This window comes from Paracoccidioides lutzii (genome assembly GCF_000150705.2).
Source record: "Paracoccidioides lutzii Pb01 unplaced genomic scaffold supercont2.23, whole genome shotgun sequence".
NCBI classification, from domain to species: domain Eukaryota; kingdom Fungi; phylum Ascomycota; class Eurotiomycetes; order Onygenales; family Ajellomycetaceae; genus Paracoccidioides; species Paracoccidioides lutzii.
The window spans coordinates 354,065-376,401 of NW_015440969.1; the positions used below are offsets into that span (position 1 = coordinate 354,065).

The window sequence follows — 22,337 nt, forward strand, 5'->3', positions numbered from 1 at the left end:
ATCACCGTGGCACACACGGTAGTTTTGAAGAATAATCATTCCCTGAGAATGAATATGGATCGACAAGAAGAAATGACATGTGCGTATAGAAATGCCCCCGGAGGTTCGCTTGTCATTCGAAACATGACGCTCTCCAGATTACCTGCAGGATGATGTCTATCGTCTGTATTACACGCTGACGTAACGTTCTCCATTTGCAAGATGTCGAAAGATTTCTCGCGTCACCAGGAGTTAAGCAGAGGCTGAATGCCCGCGGACTCGAATGCTGCGGAGATGATAAGAGATAATCACGTGGTCTGCGTAAGATCTGACCAAGCCTTCGATGAGCGAGGAAATCTACTGATCGACTGAATACATTGTATTGCTTCAGAGGGCCTGAGAAATCTCCCCTCCAGTCACGTCCACACACCCTTCAAGTCAACCACACAACGGGCTAAAAAAAATGGTCGTCTTGGAGTGGTCTATGCCAAGGTGTTAAACTCCATAGTCTCCAGGATGGTAGCTTTGTTTGGCTGGCTGGGCGTAGATTGGTCGACTCTCCACAGACGTGAGAAAATCCTGCTTTGATGTTTCCCGACAAAAGACGAATAAATTGTCCAGTATCTTGGAAAGGTGCATAACCCATTGAAAAGTTGAAGGGTATACCTAATCCTAGCTTGAGGAAGATATTTTTAAGCTAGAACCCTCGTCTGGAGTAGTACAACGGGGTCAGTCGAATTATGGCAGATATAAAAATATGCGAAACAAATAAATTAATAGCAAGATTGGCGGTTTAAATGGACGAATGACGTACCACAAACTGTTCCAGGGACTCCTCGAAAAGCTCGTTGTTTACACCTAGACCGCCAGGGTGCTCGACTGGAGCCAAGGGGTTCTTGACCACTGCAAGAAAAATACAACAGGCTTAGTTAGAAAACATTGTTGCCAGAGCGCACACGCGCATATATATGTAATAGATAATAGAACAAAAATTAGATATACTAGCGGACATCATACGGACCATATTCCACATAAAGATTGACATATATCTGCTGCAGGGCCAGCTGCATGCTGCCCGACTTTGTATCCGTGAGCATGACAAACTTGATATTGGTGGGGGTTTCGTAGTAATGCAGCTTGTACTGGCTTGTTCGGTAGCAGACGAAGCTATAAGATATGGCATTAGCCAGTAGATAATAACAATCTCTCTCTCTCTCTCTCTCTCTGTGTGTGTGTGTGTGTGTGTGTGCTCGCATATAACTGCATAGAAATATGATATATTCGTACTTATCATCGTCTCCACCGAGTTTGCGCACCATATTCCGGAGCGAGAATACCGTGCCGAATATCAGCTTTGCGTCATCTTCGGCTGTCAGGCTTTGGTTTGAGGCTGGATTGGATTTTGGGAGGCCGTTGCTGAGGGCAGCAGAGTCTGATGTTGGCCTGGGAGGTTTAGAACCCGTAGAGGTTGGACGCGGGAGCCAGCGGCGTTTGTAGATGCATTCCGCTAGAGGTGGAGGTTAGACTGGTGTCGTATTCGACGTATAAATAGGGGAAAACGGAGCAAGAGAGTGGGATATAGCCATACCATGGCGGTCGAAAATGTAAAATGAGTAGACGACCATGGCAAGAGCGGTTAAGGGGTCAACTGTCGAATTACAGAGACGGGAGGAGAATATAGGCTGCAGAGGGGTGAATAGCTAGGAATCAAAGGCGTTTTTATGCGTTTACTTGTCGGGTATATCTCGTGGCGGCGGATGTATGTAATGTTTGTATATCTATCTTATCTGCGGGTATATAAATTCAGCATGACTTGGCGGAGGTGCGCATTCAGTTCCAAGGGGCGTGGTAATAGGAAAACCCCGCCATAATCATTGGTCGACTCGACTGGAAGGATGATCGGATATTATCACCACGCACCATCCACTCCGAGCCACGGTTGCCTTAATGTTTTGTTGTTCTCCGTATATTAAGTTAAAACAAATCCCCTCGTCTTTAAAGATATTTTAAATATCGATTACTTATTTTACTCAATCATCCTTCCTGTTTTGATGCTATCATTTGGCCAGGGATAATAGCAATGACAGTTGCGGATTGAATTGCTTTTTACTACTCCGTACCTCTGCTCATGTTTAGATCTCGACGATCGTGACCTCAGAGCCCAATAACTTTTTACTTACTGCGCACCTTATCCCCATGGATTGAATGCATCAACCCCTCCAGATCGTGGGATTGGTGTATTCATCCTGCTCGAGTCCCATTAAGGGTAACCATTCACAGCCCCCGACAACTTCAACACTCAACGCTACTCTTCCACCCCACATTCAGCCGTGTCGAGCATCGCTTGGCTTGGTTTTGCAGAAACGGATAATTCAATAGACAGAGAGAAATACTGGCAAACATTCAGGGACAGATCCTACGTATCTATATCAGCTATATTACTTTCCATTCCCACTCTCCCCACCGCCAGAACCTCCATTAAATGGCCCAAGATCAAGCCCTCTATGAGCACCAAAAATCGGTGCTCCGAAAGATCACAACCGACTGCTCTGAGACTACCGTTGAACCATGTATTTTCAGGTATGTTCTCTGCTATTTTCTATCCTATATCCCCCCCATTATCTTCCAAAAAGAAAGGGAAAAGAAAGAAAGAAAGAAAGAAAAAATCGTTCTGGATGGGTGCGTGGTTTAGCGCCAGCACAGCTCAATACCTCTGCTCAGCTTGGGCTGACCTAATGCTTGAAACCCCAGATCGGCCACTCCCTCTTATAGCAGTCCCCTGAGACATTATACAAGAAGCCATACTGCTCCTCGACGAGTAAAAGTGCGCCATTCCTATTCTGCTGTTATCAAAACAGTGTTGCCGTTTGTGTACTGACATCAACCCCAACTGAACCAAGGAAACCCTCAACGCTCGTTCTGAGTACACAAATAGTGAAGATGACGGTACCGCTGAACACCGTATAAACCAATATCTCATAAAACAGGAGATTGGAAGGGGCTCTTTTGGCGCTGTCCATCTTGCTGTCGATCAATACGGCCAGGAATACGTGAGTGGCTTTTACATCCGATGTAGCATTCAAGGGGCGGGAAAGAAATAAAGAAAAGCTGAGGACTTTCAAGGCTGTGAAAGAATTCTCCAAGTCTCGATTGCGAAAGCGAGCCCAATCCCATGTCTTGCGCAATCCCCGGGGAACCAGGCGTCCTGGAGTCATCGCCGCCGGCCTGGGTCTCAACTCTCCGCTCCACCGCCATCCATCCAGTCATGAAGATGAAGACGGTGGCAATCCCCTATATTTGATCAAAGAGGAAATCGCCATTATGAAAAAACTACATCATAATAACCTGGTGGCTCTAATCGAAGTGCTCGACGATCCCACGGAAGACTCGTTGTATATGGTCATGGAGATGTGCAAAAAAGGGGTAATCATGAAAGTGGGCTTGGGGGAAGAATCCGACCCGTATGACAATGAACACTGCCGTTGCTGGTTTCGTGATTTGATCCTGGGTGTGGAGTACCTCCATGCGCAGAATATCGTTCACCGGGATATCAAGCCGGACAATTGCCTACTGACTAACGATGATGTGCTAAAAATCGTCGACTTTGGCGTGTCGGAAATGTTTCAGAAGGATTCTGATATGTATACTGCGAAATCGGCAGGGTCGCCTGCTTTTCTACCCCCGGAACTCTGTGTAGCTAAGCACGGGGATATATCAGGTACTGCAGCGGATATTTGGTCTATGGGAGTGACGCTTTACTGTCTTCGTTATGGGCGAATACCATTCGAAAAAGAGAGCATCTTTGAGTTGTACGAGTCTATTCGGAATGATGAAGCCCAATATGAGAATGAAACAGACGAGGATTTTATGGACCTGATGTCAAAAATCTTAGAAAAGGATCCAGCGAAAAGGATCAAGATGCCAGGGTTAAGGGTAAGTTGCTCAAAGAGCTTTTCCTGTTTGTTCATTTTGAGAATCCCCCGAGCTAACCAAAGGTAGGATCATCCGTGGGTCACAAAAAGGGGTAGTGATCCCTTACTATCAGCGGAGGAAAACACTGGCAATTTCATTGGGGATCTGACCGAAGAAGAAGTGAACACTGCCATTACCAAGAAGATCGGTAATGTGCTTACAGTGGTATGTTATTTTTATAAGATAGTCGACTCTCCATGCCTAAACTGTTCTGATAAGCTTCCAGGTAAGGGCAGTACAAAAATTCAAGAGGCTCATCGAACCAGAAAATGCCCCGCCAATGCAAAGCATCTTGGGCCAAGATGTGGAGCCACATTTCGTCCAACCGCCACTATCCATGGAGGCTCCTGGCGTGGAATTCTCTTCTGCGCATACAACAACCCAAAATACTCCCTTAGGTGCTAGGAGTATCCATTCAAAAACCGGTTTAACAGACTCCAGGCGCCAAATTGCCGAAAGGAGTCTTAACATAAATACCTCCATGCGGAAAAGCGACAATGTTTCCAGTCTCACAAATAATAACCCAGAAGAATCGCTGCAGGGGGCCTGCCAGCATAGCCTGGTGTCAACCACCAATTCTGCCTCTCCACCCCCGCAGATCTCTCGTACCAACACCCCGAGCAAACTGAGCTTTTCAGAAGGAACTCGTGGCCACGCGCGAGATCCACTGGAGGAAGAACACCCGTTTCTTTTCATTGGTCCATCAACATTCACCGGCGTCCTTACAGCAGAGGAAGAGAGAATATCATTGGGCTACTTTACCACTGCCACTACCCTCCGTTCCTCTGCTACAGAACCACGGGATATTTCCAATAACAGCAACGATGTCAGCGGCGCCTATGGCTTCCCGACGACCTCTGGAATTGGTCTAGTACCCATCGTGAGTGAATCGCCTGGTGCAGCGGATATCGACATCTATGAAACGGCGTATACGGAGGAGGTCGAGCGGATCCGGAAACACAGTCTGGCACGACATGCCCCGACGCCAAAAGTGTACCTTACCCGCCGCGTTGAGGGGAAGGAATCAACTCTGGGTAAGTTGCTGAGGCAGGCAGCAGATGCGGGATCTGAACAGAAAGGCGACCCACCTGTTGCGGGAGTATCAACTACCCTGCCTGTTTTGACTCCCGCAGATGAAAACACTCGTGAAATTGCGGCAGAAGTTGCAGCTGTTGGTTCCGTGGATATATCGTCCCAAGAACAAACTCTGGAAGGAAAGGGTATGAGTGTGAAAGCAGGCGGCGAGGCAGAGCCTGCCGCCTCTTCGGAACGACAAGTAGAAGCAGAACAACAAACGCAAGTATCCCCATCCGCCACCCGGTCTCTCTTCGCGAAATCGACAAGTGCTACCGTTGACATGACGGGTTCAACCAACGCGGCCGCAGCCACGGCGAAGCCGCCTGCTACGCAAAAGTCTCGGAGTAGCTTACGTTCAATACTTGGCCGGGTGAGGAGGGAGAGTGGCCATTTTAGGCAGAAGAGAGAATAGAGTTGGGCTTCTTTTATAGGGAAAATTCAGGTACAACAATAGGAGGCAGTACGACCTATTATTTCTTGGAATGATGGCATTGAAAGATAACATGCAGAGGGAGATTGTGATTTGCGATGAAGAAGAGGAAGTAAGAAAAATGATCAGAGAAGAGGTATAAACGAGCGTTAACTACACTCTTTTTATACATATACCTTTTATATATCTTTCTGACAGAATGACAAGCTTGATCGATGTTAAAGGTTGCTAAGTACGAGAACGACTATATACGGGGGAATATAGATCAAGTGCAGAAGGGACCACAACATCCCCTTAACTAATATACCATGTTCCTAGTCTGGCTTGCCATACATACCACGCATATACGCCTTGCTATTGGTAGATATATTTGGAGGACTTCCTCGAGGGAAGCTGGCGGGTTGGTGTTGATGTCAGGCCTATCCACCTTCTTATGTAATCCACACTGTATATAACTTCCGCGTAGCTAGTGATCGCCTCATAATCAATCAAGCAATCTATTCTTGACAGGTTATGAGACCCATTTTGCGCAAATAACTGCCAATTCAGGGAATTCTTGCCAAATATAGTGTATATTAATCACTGCTCACTTCATTCAATATAATATTGTCTTATTTTATGTCAATTGATCAATTTGATGCACTCTTATATTATTATTTTTTTTTTTCTGTGTTCAATTCATTCACTTAGTGAGTGAAAGAAAAATCTGCAACTCACTAATTTTTCAGTGACTGATCACACAAGAACATGTCAATCTGCTCAATCAAGCTTATAGGCAAGATGTAAAGGGTTAAGCTCTAAGAACTAGAGGCTAGTCCTCCTATATAACAAGGACGAATTGCTTGAGAAAGGGAAGAAAAGAATGAGATGAGAACTCAAGCTTAAGCAAGCTCGCGTAGCATGATCATGTGTGCACATGTGAATGATGACTAGGCTGAGTCAGCCAGCCAGAGCAAATCTAGAGGTTCAACCTCTTATAATACCCCCCTTCTCCCTCTTTGTTGCAGGCCTTTATGACTATTTAAAGCCCTCTTTACATCTAATTTTGCCTGCTGAGAGGCCTCCCAAGCATTCAAGGCCTTCACTTCTTGTAGAAGACTCATGTCATTTCATGTAGACTCAGCTCAATCTATTCATTTAACAAGGTATTGCTTTTTCCTCTGATAGGTTCATTCACCTCAAATTTTCTCAATCTCAAACTCAGGTCCTTCTGAAGTCTCTATAGTGAGTGACTGTCAGTCAGTTTGCCTTTGACTAGGCAGGGGATCTGTCATCACAGCATGTAGAAGCTTTACATTAAAGACATTGTGAATGTCAGATGAGATGTTCAGTCAGTAAGCATGAAATTCTATCTTTTCTAGCACAGTATATTGATTGTATTTTGCATTCAGTTTCTTGCACAGGTGATTAGTTCACATGTTCTCTAGACTCAATCAGATCTTATCTTCAGATTGAAAGCTTGAAGCTGAGTCTCTTCATCTATTCATGTATTTCTCTTGAAATTGCTGAGCATCTGTCATTTTTACTTGAGCTCACTTCAATACTTCATGAGTCTTTCTCATATAATCATCTGCAAACTCAATGAAATTATGTGATGTTTCAATGAAAGATGCATCAGCTATATCAATGAAGGAGATGTGAAAAAGATGTGTTAAAAAGAATGAGCTTACACTCATTGAGACAGCATCTCTATTATTAATAGTCAGCTCTGCTAGAGAAAGTCATTCACATCAGTCATTCTGTTGAAAGCTAATGTACTTGTGTAGATAGATTTTCAGAGTCTGATTCATTCACTCTGTAGCTTCATCAGTCTCTGAGTGATAGACTGTGAAGAGTTATCTCTTAATATTTAATTTCTCACACACTCAAGTTCAAAACATGCTTGTGAAAGCTGATCCTCAATCTGACACTACTGTCTTAGAGATGTCATGTTGAGAGATAATGTTGTGAAGAAACACTCTAGTCACTGTCTTCACATCAGTTTTCTTAACTGCTTTTAATATAATTTCTTTGATCAGTCTGTTCATTATAATCATGATGTTCATGTATTCTTTAGAGCTTGATAAGTTCACAATAAAGTTTATGAAAAGCTTCTGTCACATGCATTCAGAAATGAGAAGAGGCTTAAGCAGTCTCTGACATTGATCTCTTCATGCAGTGTTTAATCTGCAAAGATGACAGTTCCTGATCATTCTTTTCACATCAGTGATATAGTCTGATCAGTAGAACTCATGTATTAGAACTTCTGCCATTTGCTCTCACCCAGAATGACTGATAAGAGATGAGTCATAAGTCTCATGCACCAATCTGATTTGAAGAGGTTTGAAGTCTGACACTTACTTACAATCTTGAAAGAGAAGCTTCTCATTCTCATTTAAAGAGCACTCAGAGATGAAGATCTTAATGCTGAGTTCAGAAGAAAATCTGAATCTTTTCTCATGAAGAAATTACTTCAGATGCTGTAGAATCTTGTCATTTTTGTGAGTCTTATTTCACTGAGCTTGAAGAGACATCTCAGATTTCACACTAGCAGTAGTCACTATTGATTTCATTTCAGATACCAGTACATTAAACTTAAGTAGTTGAGCTTGTCTCTGCTTGATTCTCTCATCATCAGTACTCTGTAACATGTTCTGCTCTCTTCACAATAGAGTGTCTGATTCAGTGTTCAACTTCCCTGGTCAGTAATCAATTCTGAAGTTGAATTGATAGAGAATATCCATTCAATGTAGCTGTCTTTCATTTAGTCTGTGTATAGTCATAAAGTATTCTAGATTCTTATGATCTGTGAGAATTTTGAATTTCTTTTCACTTTATAGCTCAGCATCTCATTTCTTTAAACACTCAATTATTACTAATAACTTCTTATCATGAATCTCATAGTTGCATTCCGCAGGTGAATACTTGTGAGAGAAGAAGGTACATAAGTGTAGAATGCTTTGCTCATCATATTGTAGCAGCACTTCTCCTGAGATATAATCTGAGAAGTTTGTTTTCAATATAGTCTTATGATCAGAGTCAAATTGAAGCAGAATTGGAGCAGAGATAAACATTGATTTTAGATACTTAAAAACTTCTTCAGCCTTGCTCATTCACAAAAAAAAAACATTCTTGTATGTAAGAATCATTAGTGAGATTGCAATCTTTGAGAAATTCCTGATAAATTGTCTATAGAAATTGGCAAAGTCTAAAAATTCTCATACATCTTTAAGAGTAGTAGATATTGCTCATTTCAAAATAGCTTTAATCTTCTCTGAATTCATTCATATACTCTTGTTCACTTTAATGATGAATTCAAGATATTTTGTGTTGTTCATCTTGAACTCACTCTTTCTGATGTCTGCCTGCAGGCCTGCTTCTCATAGACATATAAGCATCTTTTGTACATGCTCATGATGCTCCTGTAATCTTCTTGAAGAAAATATCAAGATGTCATCTAAATAGACTGAGCAGAAGTCATCCAGGTATTCATGTAATGCTCAGTTGATATATTTTTGAAATGTGCTCAGAGCATTGGCCAAATCAAAAAGTGTAATCAGTCACTCAAATAGTCTGTATCTAGTTCTAAAGACTGTCATCCACTCATCACCTTCTGTGATTTGAATCTTGTGAAAAGCTGCAATAATGTCCAGCTTAGTGAATCATTTAGCCTGTCTAATTCACTGTAGAGTCTCACTGATTAATGATAGAGGATATCAATTCTTTCAGATGATTTTGTTAAGAGCTTGATAGTCTACACAGAATCTTAGCTCACTCTCAGACTTCTTTGTGAATAGTACAGAGGCAGCTGCAGGGGAGTTGCTCACTTTAATAAAACTCTTATTCAGATAATCTATAAGAGTCTTTCACAAAGTCAGTAGTTCTTCTTGAGACATATTATATAGTGAGCCCCAATGGGGTTGTTCTGCACTATCATCAGCTTTTTTAATCAGTTCAATCTCATGATCTCTATCTGGGTCACAAAGTGAGAGTAGAGTGTCAGCAGCTTCCTTATCAAATACATTCAAAAACTCATGATAATGTTCAGGCAGCTTTTCTCTAGAGTCAATCTTTGATTTCACTTCTAGAGTCTTTTGAATGTCAGTTAAACTGATAGTGAAGATCTCAATGTTTTGCTTCTCTCAAGTGCTCACAAGCCTAAAGAAGATTACAGCAGAGATGGGAATCACATCAGCTTTTGCATTTGAACTAGGCTCTACCTCTATGCCACTCTCTTCAAATCTCACAATTCTTTGATAAGAGATCACAGTCACTTTTTGCTGGGCCAGTCAGAGGTCACCTAAATACATATCATGATCATGTAATCTATTCACCATGTAGAGAAAGGTCTGTTCAGTTACATGACCATCTATATCAATTTGAATACTAGTCACTATGCTCATGAAGAGTCTCATGAAGTCTTCAAAGCCAGTCATTTTAACAGAGGAAATTTCAATGCATAGGAGCTTATGCTTATTAACATAGAATTGAGAAATAAGATCATAGACATTACATCCACTGTCTATTATTGCTCTAGTTGAAAAGGCATTATCTACTAAAGCATTGACAGTGAAGAGTTTGAATATTATTTTAGATTTAAATCTTCTCTATTGCTTTCTCATAAGCTTCTTATTTCACTTCTTCTAGTGTCTTTTAGTTGAAGCTACTCTTTTTTCAAATCCTCATTCATATCTACATCATTGTTGTCCAGTACTGGCTTAAGAATCACCTTAGCTATTGTGAGAGTGGCAGGGTGTCTGAAAGATTTGAATGAGCAGCTCTTAATCATATAACCTTCAGCTCCACATCTCAGGCACAGGCCTTGCTCTCTTCATCAATTAACCTCTGTCTGATTTATCAATTTGATGTGGTGAGTACTTGAGGTCACAGCACCAGAAGAGAGATTCATCAGATCATCAATGAAAGCTTGAGACTGGTTTCATCAGTCAAGAACAGCATAGTAAAGTAGAGAGTGTAAATTAGATGTCATATGATCTGAAGAAGATCTGCTCTCATGATGTTTAGATCACTGTCTTAAAGTTTTAAGCTCAGAGAGTTGATGATCAACTAATCTAAACTCTCTGCAGTAATTCTTGTAGAGAGACAGTTCTCTTACACTCATCATGCCTTCTCTCAGCTTCATGCTTAGAGCAGATTTCAAATACTTCTTTTTAATGTAATCATTTCATCTGTGATCACCAGCTTCCAGCAGTAGCTGATTAAATTCAGGCAGAAAGTCAAAGAGAGCTCTTCTACTCTGTCATAGATTATTGAGCTTTTGCATAGTCTTTTTCTGTCATGCAAAATCACTAAAAAGCATGTGTGTCTGCTTCAGTAAGCTCTCTACTGTGAAGTTGATTTTGTTATTATTATTCTCAACTCAGAAATAAACTCAAGCTACTGTCATTTCTTTCAGTCTTGAGTACACATATCAAGCACATTCCTCATTATTATCTAAAGCTTTTCCATTGATTTTAAGTTTTGATTGAAGCTTTAGCTCTCACTGAGAGTAGTGCTTCAGATTAAAACTATCATACTTCTTGCAGTCTGATAGCTTGATCTTTGGTCTTCTGACTGCAATAAGTGATTGTGAATTTGATTGAGAGAGGGTTGATGTTGAGATGTTCAAAGCTTGTCATAGATTAACTATTTCAGTTTGCTGAGCTGCTATTAAATTTCTGTTCTCACACTGAACCTGTTCCTGCTGTTGAAGAAAGGTTATTCATTGTTGTTCAAAGCTGCTAATGGTGTCTCTGCTCATTGCTTCATGTTGATTCATTTGTTGTACAAGTCTGCCACTTTATCTCATTCAGCTAGACATTTTCAATGTTGCTCATTTGTTTGTTAGCATGATTGCTAACCCAGTCTATTCATATATCAGTGCTATCACTGAACTTCATGATACAGGATTTAAGGCTCTCAATAGTCTATCATATGTCAGCACATTTGCTGAGCTTCATGATACAGGATTAAGGCTCCCAGTGGCCTATCAATGAAAGGAGTGAAGCAATTCATAATGTAAAGGGTTAAGCTCTAAGAACTAGAGGCTAGTCCTCCTATATAACAAGGACGAATTGCTTGAGAAAGGGAAGAAAAGAATGAGATGAGAACTCAAGCTTAAGCAAGCTCGCATAGCATGATCACGTGCGCACGTGCGAATGATGGCTAGGCTGAGTCAGCCAGCCAGAGCAAATCTAGGGGTTCAACCCCTTATACAAGAATCTCACTGAATAAGATTACTCTGTTATAAAGAAGATTAATATGACATAGCAGAATGTATGATAACTTGCTCACAGTCACAATTGAGTCAATCCAGTCAATTTGACTGATCTGAAAATGATCAGGGGGTCCTGAGCTCACTGACCCTCTTAGTGATGTTCAATAGTTCCAATATTGGACCTCTCAAAACATCTGATCAGCAAGCCAGGCTGATTACAGTCCCTACCACAGTGAGGCCAGTCCACTTATATCATGTTGAATATGCTGATTCAACTCCTTCAGAAGATGGGGTGGAGATGTCTGTGATGATCTTTAACCTGTTACTGGCAACTGACTTCAAAAAATTGCAACTAAGGAGATTAGATCTCAAATGTCAAAAGATTGATTTAGAACTTCAAAAAGAGAGGTGCAAAGAATTGCAGCTTCAACTTCAATTGAAGAGGCTCTGCACTCAGAATGACAGAGCTATGATGCCTGCAAATTTACTGACAGGTTGACTGTCAGCATGAGATCTGAACTTGAGATCTCAAATGCAATATAATCTCTATGACCTGGATAACTGCGTCAGCAAGGCAATCAGCCAGTTCAAACAGGATACTAAGTATATTATCAAGCTGAACACTCTGGTTAGATCTTTGAATTATTTCTCCTGGCATACAAATATGAAAGCCAAGTTAATTGACACTTAATATTGAGTTATATTAGAGGATAAGCAAGTCAAAAGCCCTGATAAGAACTCTGAATAAGCTTCTTTTTGAGAGGTCAAAAATCACTGGCTTTACATATTCATTTTAAACACATTGGCAGCCAGCATTAGGCCATGTTTTAATAAGTATAATGAGAACAGAATCACTTATTCTCTTTGATGCACAGTTGAGAAGAAGTTCTTCATTCTGAGAACACATCTCTGCAGAGAAGCAGTCCTGGTGTTTACATCAATGAATAATGTCCAAGTCACTGACATATACATATTTTTCAATAAGTTCAATGATATTATTATGAAATTAGAAATGCTTGATGTTTTACTGTCAAATGATGTGGTATTCCACATATTCTATTCTGCACTTCTCAATATATGGTGAAATTATGTGCAAAAGAAAATTAAAGAGATACAAGAGTTCAAATCAAAGTCTGTCATATTGAATGTTCATTCAATCATAAAGGAAATTCACTCTTGATTGAACTCTCTCAAAGAGATCAAAAAGGTCACTCAGGTAGCTAATTTTTCAGTCAACATGACTCAGACTAAAAACACAGCTATGGGTTCCAATAATAGCAGCAATGTTTAAAATTATTTGACTCATGAAGACTGATTCAGAGGATGCAGAGACTATTGAATGAGTGAACATTCAAATTCTGACCTTTTAATATGTCTGAAATGTGAGTATTGTCATAGTGAGCTCTGCTGAGCAGTCAATTCAGATAGCATTTCTGAAGAATGAAGAATCATCAACACAGTAAGAATAGAGAAATATAATAATAAGAAGAGTAGTGAGAGCAAAAAGACTCTGTCAACTACAAATAACAGCTCTGAGATGTTTCAAATAATAAATCTAGTGCAGGTCATTGAGGTGCCTGCATACTCTGTCAAATCAATCATCAACTCACTCATCATATAGATTAGCAGAGCTGAATGTCATATTACAGATGATCAATTGTGATTTTTCTGAATAATAAAGATTAGCAGCTCTATGATTCAAGTGATCAATAAGACTACTTTAAAGATTCAAGAGATTGAAGTTGTCTCTATCCTAGTCAGAGAAAGATTAATTGAATTTGATCACATCTATTTGATGTCAGGCTTATCTGCCAATCTCATATTCACTGATCTATTGAAGTGCTAGGACTATATTCACTGTGATCTGCAGGTAAATGCTGAAAATTACTTTGAGATAATAGTATCTACAGAAAATAACATCTTCTATATGAATTTGAATTTCAATAATATATATATTCTATTTGATACCTTCTCTATGTTTGAAGGTATTATGAATGATCTGTAGTTTGGACTAATAGCATACTTGATAATCTCAAAGCTCAGGATAATTTCAACTGATTATGATCTGAATGCTGCATCATTGATTTTTTTCAATCATGATGATGTGGAGCAGCTAATTAATATAAAGAATTTGAATATTGATATCTTCATTTTGTCCTCATTAATCTAACTATCTATCATTATGCTGAAGCAGCTACTGATTGATAAGTGACACTGATAATTGAGTCATATTGATAAGAAGAATTTAATTAAAATGTTGTGAGAGTCCTGTTTCAGAATTATCATTATTGACCTGAAGAAGCTCTCATTCTGCACTATATGTATTAAAGTCAAGCATAAATATGCAAGTTATAAAAATACTCTGCTACACTGTGCCATTCACAAAGGTCTTAAGATCTAGATGAACCTATTTGAAAGTGGAGAAACACTTAGTAATAAAAAAAAATATACTATTTTATGCAGGTAATAAGCTCATAATGATAATCACTGACAATGTTATGTGAATGTGATAGATCTTTCTATTGAAGTACTGCAATAAGACTCTAAAATATATACAGATCTTCAATCAATTTATGAAGAATTTACTTAATCACAATGTTGTGATTATTCACTCTGATCATGGTGAGTTGAATTCAAATGCCGCAGCCGTCTATATGATAAGTGAGGGTATTAAATGGGAATTAACCCCATCTCACACTCCGCACCTCATACTCTGCAGCAAGATAGTGTGTCTGAATATTCAATTGACCTGATAATTGAAAAAGCTTGAATATTATTAATAGATTTCTCCTTCTTCTCTTAGATATAGGGTAAGGTGGTAATTGCAGCAACTGAAATGCTTAATCTTATGCCAATATCAGTCAAGCTCTATAACAGTATAGAGGATTCAGATCTGAAACTGATTATCTCATATGAAGCTTGGCTCAGAGCCCTGTCCTCTACATACAGAATTTGCTGATGAAAGTGCAAAACTTATTTAAAAATAGTATTCAAGCTGAATATGAAAATGGCCTTGTGATCATAGGAGCTTATATTTACAGACTATGATGGTTTTACTAATTATAGATTAGTTAATCCTTCTAATGATCACCTATACATGTTGAAAGATGTGATATTTCAAGAAGATCTTCATTTGGTGGATTCTCTGGCCCTGTTTGAGTAAGATATCAAAAATCTGTCTTTCATCATCTGTGTAGCTGCAGTTGCAATCCTCTTCACTCAATATAATTTATCAATAGATAATTTTATAATAAATAAGAAGTTTTTATCTGCTTCTTCAGTATTTCTACACTCTATAAATAATTAATGAATAGACTATGAGATTACTGTATGAATTTTAACATTTTTGATGCAGAATATTACTGCTCTCTTAGAGTCTGCTTTTGAGATAGAGAATTCTTCAATACTCACTGAGAATATTACTTTAGTGAAAAAGACCTCAGTGAGAGATTTTACTAACAATTTGACTGATGTCTCTGCAGGCTCTGAGATCACTGACTTGTTAGTTTCAAAGAATCTCACTTAGGCTCAGGCATCTATAGATTGAAAATATTACTTCTATGCCTGTGTTAAGGAGATTAACTGCCTCAAGCAAATTGATGCATGGTGACTAGTTAAAAGGACCTCAGATATGATAATTCTATGTAGTCAATAAGTGTTTGATAAAAAGATTAATAATACAGGTAGAATCAAATGATATAAGATTCACTGAGTAGTCTGCAACAATTATCAAAAAAAGAGTATCAATTATTTAAAGATATTTTTATCAGTTGTATCAGTCTCTACCTCTTGAGCACTTATGACAATCTTAATATTTTGAGAATGATATATTCTGCAGATTGACATGGTTACAGTATTTTTAAATGCCCAGCTTCCTGCCAATGAACATATATATATACACTAACCTGCCAGGTTCTGTAAGAGATGTGATGATCTGATATGTGAATTGATATAGAAACTATATGACCTGAAGCAAGCAGCACTATTATGATATGAGAAGCTGTGAAAAATACTATTGAAAACAGGCTTCTGTGTCAGTTCTTATGATATTAATTTTTTCATAAATGATATCTGTAAAGTCTATATAATCATCTATGTAGATGATGTTCATCTATACAGTTTAAATATATCAGATATTGAATAGACAAAAGCCCAGATCACTACTAATTATAAGATCAAGAATGTGAGCAAATTGAACTGATATTTAAATATGAAAATTGATTGAAATACTAAATTATTATTACTGTCTTAGTCACTGTTCATAAAGAACCTGCTTAAGGAATTCTCAATGAATGACTATCACTTATCATCCTTCTCTATGGAGGAGAATATTGATTTTATAAATAATAATGAAGAATCAATTACTTATACAGTGGAATTTACATTATATTTCTATCAATCAGAGATTGACTCTTTACAATATCTCACTGTCAATACATATTCTGATATAAACTTTGCTGCTGACTTCTTAGAAAGATTCAGCTCCTGCTCTATCTCAAAGAATTGAGTGGCATTCAAGTGAATTCTTAAATATCTACAAGGCACATCTGATATAGATGTGTCTTACCAAAAAGATATAGATATAAAACCTGTGGTGTTCACTGATGCTGGTTGAGTGAGCCATGATCTGGATTCCTGCTTCATCATCAGATATGTCATTTTTATAGCAGAGAGTCTCATTGCTTAGTGAAGTAGCAAGCAGACAGGTGTTTTGAAATCATTTATTGAGGTCAACTATATCACATTCTTAGAGACTGCTTATGAGCTTGTCTGCTTCTGGGAATTGCTGGAGGATGCCAGCTTTATGTTATCCTAACTCAATAATTTTGATGATAATGACAGTCTGATCAAATCACCAGCTAATAAACTGATGTATATGATTCAGGCAGATAATAAATCAGTGATTGAACTAGTCAAAAGTGAAGCTATTTCACACTGATCTAAGCATATAAAGGTCTGCTTTCATACTCTTTAAGATCTTGTCCACAAGAATGAGATCTCAATTGATTATGTCTCATCTGCTGAGAACACAGCAGACAGGCTGATCAAGCTGCTTGAAGTGACTAGATACATCCTATGATGACAGATATTAGAAGACACAGTAAGCAGGTGGAAATGATTATATGAAGGAAATGACTGATTTTTCAACAGTATGGGTTTTCCAGTCAAATTATGTACTGATACCTAGCTACAGGCTATTTTTTGTATGTAATCTCATATACAGTTACATTGGTGAGTGGGAGTGTCAGGTCTATCCACCTTCTTATGTAATCCACACTGTATATAACTTTCGCGTAGCTAGCAATCGCTACATAATCAATCAAGCAATCTATCCTTCACAGTTGACGGGTAGGGTAGTAAATTTTTGGTTGCAACCGGAAGGATTTCTGGTATGTGGCAACATATATAATAATCATTTGGCAACGGAGTTAAGTTTCTTCGATTTTCGTCTTCTATTTGGGTGCGAGATTTGGGTGTGAGATGAGGAATGGAAAAGTTGAAATGATAATAACTTCTTTATGACAGACAGCTGAATCTTTTCCAACTTTAATTAAAAAGAAATGGTTGAATTCATTAAAAGCATTTCAAAATCTACAGTGATATTCTTGCTGATATGATAAATACTTAATTTTATCAACATCTCATGTCTTAATGTTGATTCTGAAGACTTATCATTGAGTCTCTTTATTCTGTTTAATCATATAATCTTTCACTAACTGGTTGCTTAATTCTTCATTCCCTTTTTTTTTTAAAAAAAATTATTAACTACGCAGATTAATCATGTTTTTGTGTGTCTAAGTATCATAAAAATGCCTTTACTTCATAGAATGATATGTAATATCAACTTCTTTGAGCCTATAATATAATATATCATGAAAAATATTCAACATAGTACTGAAGCAGCGTTTAATAAGATTCAGCAGAGATATGATTAATTAACAATTAATAACTAGATGTTTCAGAGCATGGTTAAAGACACACCATCAATTTGAAAGAATAAGAATGATATTTCAAACTATGAATATTGAAATCTTCAGATATGAATTAACATGCTGATTACTCGATTTAGAATTCTTGCTTTAAATGATTAGATCACAGACATAAAATTAACTCAATTTCTCATCTATTTTCAGCAGTTTCATGTAAAATAATGCATGAAGACATAATCACAAGTTGAAAGACCAAACCATGATATAATTTCCTTCCCTGCGCCTTTAATCCGTTAATAATTTCTATGGGTATCTTCCGCTGAACCATAGTGGTGCTGATCTAGAAAATGTCATCTGAAAGAAACGAAACCTCATCCATATCCAACCAGGTAACACCAAAAATATGAGAACAGAAGAATTGAAGAGTAAAAATCCAGTAACCATCATAATATATAAACAAAATTTCTATACATAGCGTAGAAACTACTTCTCAACATCCCCTCTCAACGTCCCCTAATCATCTCCGCCTCCTTCTCCAATATTTCCACCAATTTGCCCACAAGCCCTTCCGTCACTTCCACCTGCCGATCCGGCATTCTTCCCAGCACATACTCCGCGACATCCGCTGGCTCGCGACTCGCCGGCCGCCCAATCCCCACCCCAATCCTCGTCAACTGGAAGCGGGTGGGGTCAACTGCACTTGCACTTAAACCTGCACCCAATATGCCACCCATCCCAACACCTGCTCCCTTCTTCTTCCCCGCCCCGCGCGTCGAAGCAAGCATGCCGGCCTTCACAAGACTATTCACTACGCTCTTGATGCCATTATGACCGCGGGCGGAGAGGGAGGCACCCCCGCGCCGCACAGAGAGTTTTCCAGGACTTAGCTCGAGGTCGTCATGGAGAAGGATGAGATTTAGGGGGATGGGATTTGATTCGTCTCTCGCGTTGTCCTTCTGGCGGTCTGGGTTGGTTATATTTGCGCTGGCGTTTGCGCTGGCGTTTGCAACAGCTCCAACGATTGGCCCCCTCCCCCCTCTCCGTGCGCACCACTTCTCGTATGTCCTCACTAATGTAGGACCAGATACATTCATCAGTGTCGGCGACTGCCAAAGAGTCAAATGCGTGTCGGTGTTGGGAAGCTTGGCGCCGGCAGTGTAGGGTCCTGGATAGTCTCGCGGTGGCGGGTGGGAAGGAATTGAGTACGGGGATACTGGCTGTAAAGGGGCTTTTAAGTGTTGGGAAAGTATGCGGAGGAGGATATGGCCTGCGGAATGGAGGGTTTTATGCCATCGCGGAGGTGGGTTGCCTATTGAGGCGAGGAAGAGGGGAGGGGTGGGGGACATTGGTGGTTCAGAGTGGAATGGGTTAGTTTAATCGATCATGATAAGTTGCTCGACCGTTTTCCAACTTCATGCATTTAAATTAACTCTTTCTATAGAAGTGTGGGGGGTTGAGGTCAGAATGCGATTATGTAAGGGGTTCGTCAGCTCTCATCAGCCCTCCTCCGGTTTCTGTTTTGACGGGGCAAGTCTCTGCCAATAGATCGGGCATTCGAACACAGAATGATATTCCTTCTGGGCATTTCTCTTGATTTCACGTTGATCTTACGGAGTCTCTAGATGTGGCTTTAAAATTCAATGTTATCACTGATTTCACTATCCACTTAGATACAGTCCGTAGAACTAGTTACCTGATCATTCAAGATTCCGCACTATATCCGCCAACTGCATTGACAGCCTCAAATGGAACAGCAGCGGCTTTGGAATACGCCAAAATGACCGAAGGAAGCCTGTTAATGATTTTCGCAATTCCTCCTCTGCACCTAGCCTCCGAAAATTGCGAAAAACTTGTGAAGCCCAGCACCGAAAGACAGGCGTATACAGCTGGGACTCCTGCTAGAGACATCACCATACAAAGGCTCGGGTGTTCATTTCAGACAGGTTTTTCTTTTTCTCCTTTGCTAAGCGAATGCGCTTCCGGTGGCATTAAAGGGAGCATGGAGTGATCTCGGACGAGAGAGTCGCGAAAATCATGGAAGAGGGTTCTCACGCTGTTATGGTGATATTTGATATTTTCCCTACGTCCCTAGTTAACATACATTTGCATATTCAAGTGCGGTTTATTATCTGCGCACGTCTCCCTGATATTGAACAATTTCCTTTGTCTCTGCCAACTTTTGAAGCTGAAATTGGATTGATCAGATATTTCATAAATGCGATCATGAATATGACTGTCACACATGCATGCAAGTGAAGGCAAGGAGTTCTGGTATCTAAGGGCCTCCTTTTTCCCAAAGATTTGGTTTTTGGGAAAACATTGTATACATGTGTGGTTATTAGAGAGTGCAAAATTTCAATTTGAGGGACATCCACTGGGACATCACATGGGGAAAATAAGGATGTTATAATGAACATATCTTGTTAATTATTCAGTGTGTCTTACATCTTTAATCTCACCTGGTTCAGGAGAGTTCAATGGACAGTTGATACCTCATTCTACTCTTTCGCTGACCTATCTGGAATGTTATTCCAGAAAGGCTTCTTCACAATGGACCCTGCTCCCCCAACATACAGTGGTTCAATCATACCAACATACCAAGCAAAACTTCAGACCCAGTGACTTCATCAGTGGGCCCTCGGACTGCATTGAAGCCTTCTTCTTTCCCTCCTCTCTTAGTCTTTATTTCCATTCCCTTCCCGTTTGTCTCCAGGGTCGATTTTTTCCCAACGACCGGACAAGAAAGCTGGTTGGGTAGCCTCTGTATCATCCTCGAGACGTAGGCGCACGATATTCTGCTCATTCCACACCGGCCTAAAACTATCACTAGTCGTAATTACGCAAATGCAGATCTAATGTATGAGGACATGCATTGGTTGAGAAAGAGTTGATGACTGAGAGAGAAAAGTGAGACTGGTCAGTTTGGCGCATTGCTGTGTGCGGTGGGGTGAGGCAGGTGTTCTCGAAGATCAGAAAGTCTAGATCTTCACTGGACATTTTTCCTTCTTTTCTTTAGTTTTTTCGGGACTTGGGATTCTGGGAAGGACGGTGAATAATCAACAAATGTGAGAGACACGAAACGGGGAGGGAAACATGCCACCGGTGTCATGCAGGACATATCGTATCACCTGGCAGCATCTTAAAAATGCTCATACTGCAAGGAAGTTCATGCTGAAACCATCGGTAAATCAACACTCCTTCCCTTCGCTAGGTCGTTCGTAATCATCTCGAAACGGAGTGCTCCGAGTCAAGAACTATGCCCTAGGGTGGGGATTAAATTGGTTATAAGAGTGACTGTAGGTGTTGGATCTGCCGTCATCATTTCTTTCGTGAATCTCACTCAGGGGTTAGAGGGTTAAAGTATGCCTCAAAGGTCCGCCCTTCTCCATGGCACTGGATATTCCAGAGTTAACGGATCACTGGGAGTCTGGACGCTACCAACTTGCAAGCCCCATGTCTAAGGATGATTCGCCCATCGTCAAATGCCAACGGACGTGACCGGAAGCATATACTTCCATGACCCATTCGAAAATTTCATTCTGGCCTGGATATGGCACCGACAAAATGGTTAACAACGGCAGGTTTGTCAGCCGCGGGAGGAATCTAGTCCGGTTCGCAAGTTGTCCGCAGAATCAAAAAATGAAACCGCTGTACATCAGGTTTATGACTAGAAACACAGAACAATATTGCACTAACCAATGGACAGTCTCCAGCTAATCTTCTCATACTCCGAAGTGCCCCCAGGAAACCTGAAAGGCAACAAACTGTAGCGTGATTTGACGTGGCAACAGATCCCGGCGTTTCCGGCCTACTGGGAACCAGAGAATGCATGAAGAAATCCCCAGTATTCCGATGACTCTGGGCTGAGAACAATAATGGGGAACAGGGGATGGGACATTCCAAGATTTCATATGTCCCAATAGTAATAGGTGATGCTGCATAGCCTGCCTGTATTGCATATGGATGTCCCCATGTACGGTACAAATAGCACATGCACTGGTGTTTGTTCGAGTGAGAGAGCCACAGTCCCGCCCAAACACCAGTCTGGGTTAGCCATTATGCCGAAAGTGATTAGCTGGTCTTAACAAGGGCGACCTGCTGACTGGTCCCATCCCACCTGAAAACGCTGAGAAAATGGCGAATTGGGTTTCATTCTGCTTCTTCAATAAGCGTCCTGCAAGGCCCATCTTGTAGACTCCAGCTACCGATGCGGATTCCAAATAAGTGTTTTCGAGGATGGAAGGTGATATTATATCTTCTTGAGGTTATTCGAAGTAGTTAAAAAGTTCCAAGGTTGTTTACGTATCGATGTTGTTAGGGCTCAGGGTTAGGGCTGGGAGTCAGGGCATGGGGCAACTTAGTCACATCGGAGTTAAATCGTTACCTCGGATAAGCCTCTCCCTATTCTACGACGATTCTCTCATCTATGACCAATTTCAATTCGTTGGTTGGAAGGATTTACACGTGAATCACAGTGGATCTGGTCCAAGCTACGGGGCGTGAGATCTTCGAAATCTTTCTTCACTTCTGGTTGTTGAATTTGCTGGAACCTCGCGATCTTCCCGGCCGTGTTCCGGAACCATCACAGGAATAAATGGGCCCTTATACCAAAAGGTATAAAGCTAACCCTTTTTAGCTTTGATGCCAGGTGAAGCATTAAAGACACAAATAACAGCCGTCATGATTACTGACTGGCCCTCTTCTTCAAAAGAAACTCTTCCTGCCGGGCGTTGAACATCCGGAAGTAGGACGA

General features: G+C 40.2%; 4 protein-coding genes across 4 annotated transcripts; 2 read left to right on the forward strand and 2 right to left on the reverse strand.

Moving 5' to 3' along the window:
• Nucleotides 1-474: 474 nt before the first annotated feature.
• Nucleotides 475-1,604, reverse strand: PAAG_07341 (transport protein particle subunit bet5; the record flags this gene model as incomplete). Its single annotated transcript, XM_002790758.1, has 5 exons — nt 475-645; nt 794-882; nt 1,001-1,146; nt 1,267-1,486; nt 1,568-1,604. 5 exons carry the CDS (start codon nt 1,602-1,604, stop codon nt 475-477), a joined length of 663 nt encoding a protein of 220 aa, XP_002790804.1.
• Nucleotides 1,605-2,461: 857 nt separating this feature from the next.
• On the forward strand, nt 2,462-5,440 carry PAAG_12379 (CAMKK/CAMKK-META protein kinase; the record flags this gene model as incomplete). The annotated part of the gene is made up of 6 exons (XM_015847876.1): nt 2,462-2,559; nt 2,731-2,803; nt 2,880-3,029; nt 3,103-3,912; nt 3,979-4,116; nt 4,178-5,440. The coding sequence occupies 6 exons, from the start codon at nt 2,462-2,464 to the stop codon at nt 5,438-5,440; spliced, it is 2,532 nt and encodes an 843-aa protein (XP_015702519.1).
• Nucleotides 5,441-5,513: 73 nt separating this feature from the next.
• Nucleotides 5,514-5,897, forward strand: PAAG_12380 (hypothetical protein; the record flags this gene model as incomplete). The annotated part of the gene is made up of 2 exons (XM_015847877.1): nt 5,514-5,570; nt 5,823-5,897. The coding sequence occupies 2 exons, from the start codon at nt 5,514-5,516 to the stop codon at nt 5,895-5,897; spliced, it is 132 nt and encodes a 43-aa protein (XP_015702520.1).
• A 12,190-nt stretch (nt 5,898-18,087) lies between these two features.
• On the reverse strand, nt 18,088-18,930 carry PAAG_07343 (hypothetical protein; the record flags this gene model as incomplete). The annotated part of the gene is made up of 1 exon (XM_002790760.1): nt 18,088-18,930. The coding sequence occupies one exon, from the start codon at nt 18,928-18,930 to the stop codon at nt 18,088-18,090; it is 843 nt and encodes a 280-aa protein (XP_002790806.1).
• Between the last annotated feature and the right edge of the window lie 3,407 nt (nt 18,931-22,337).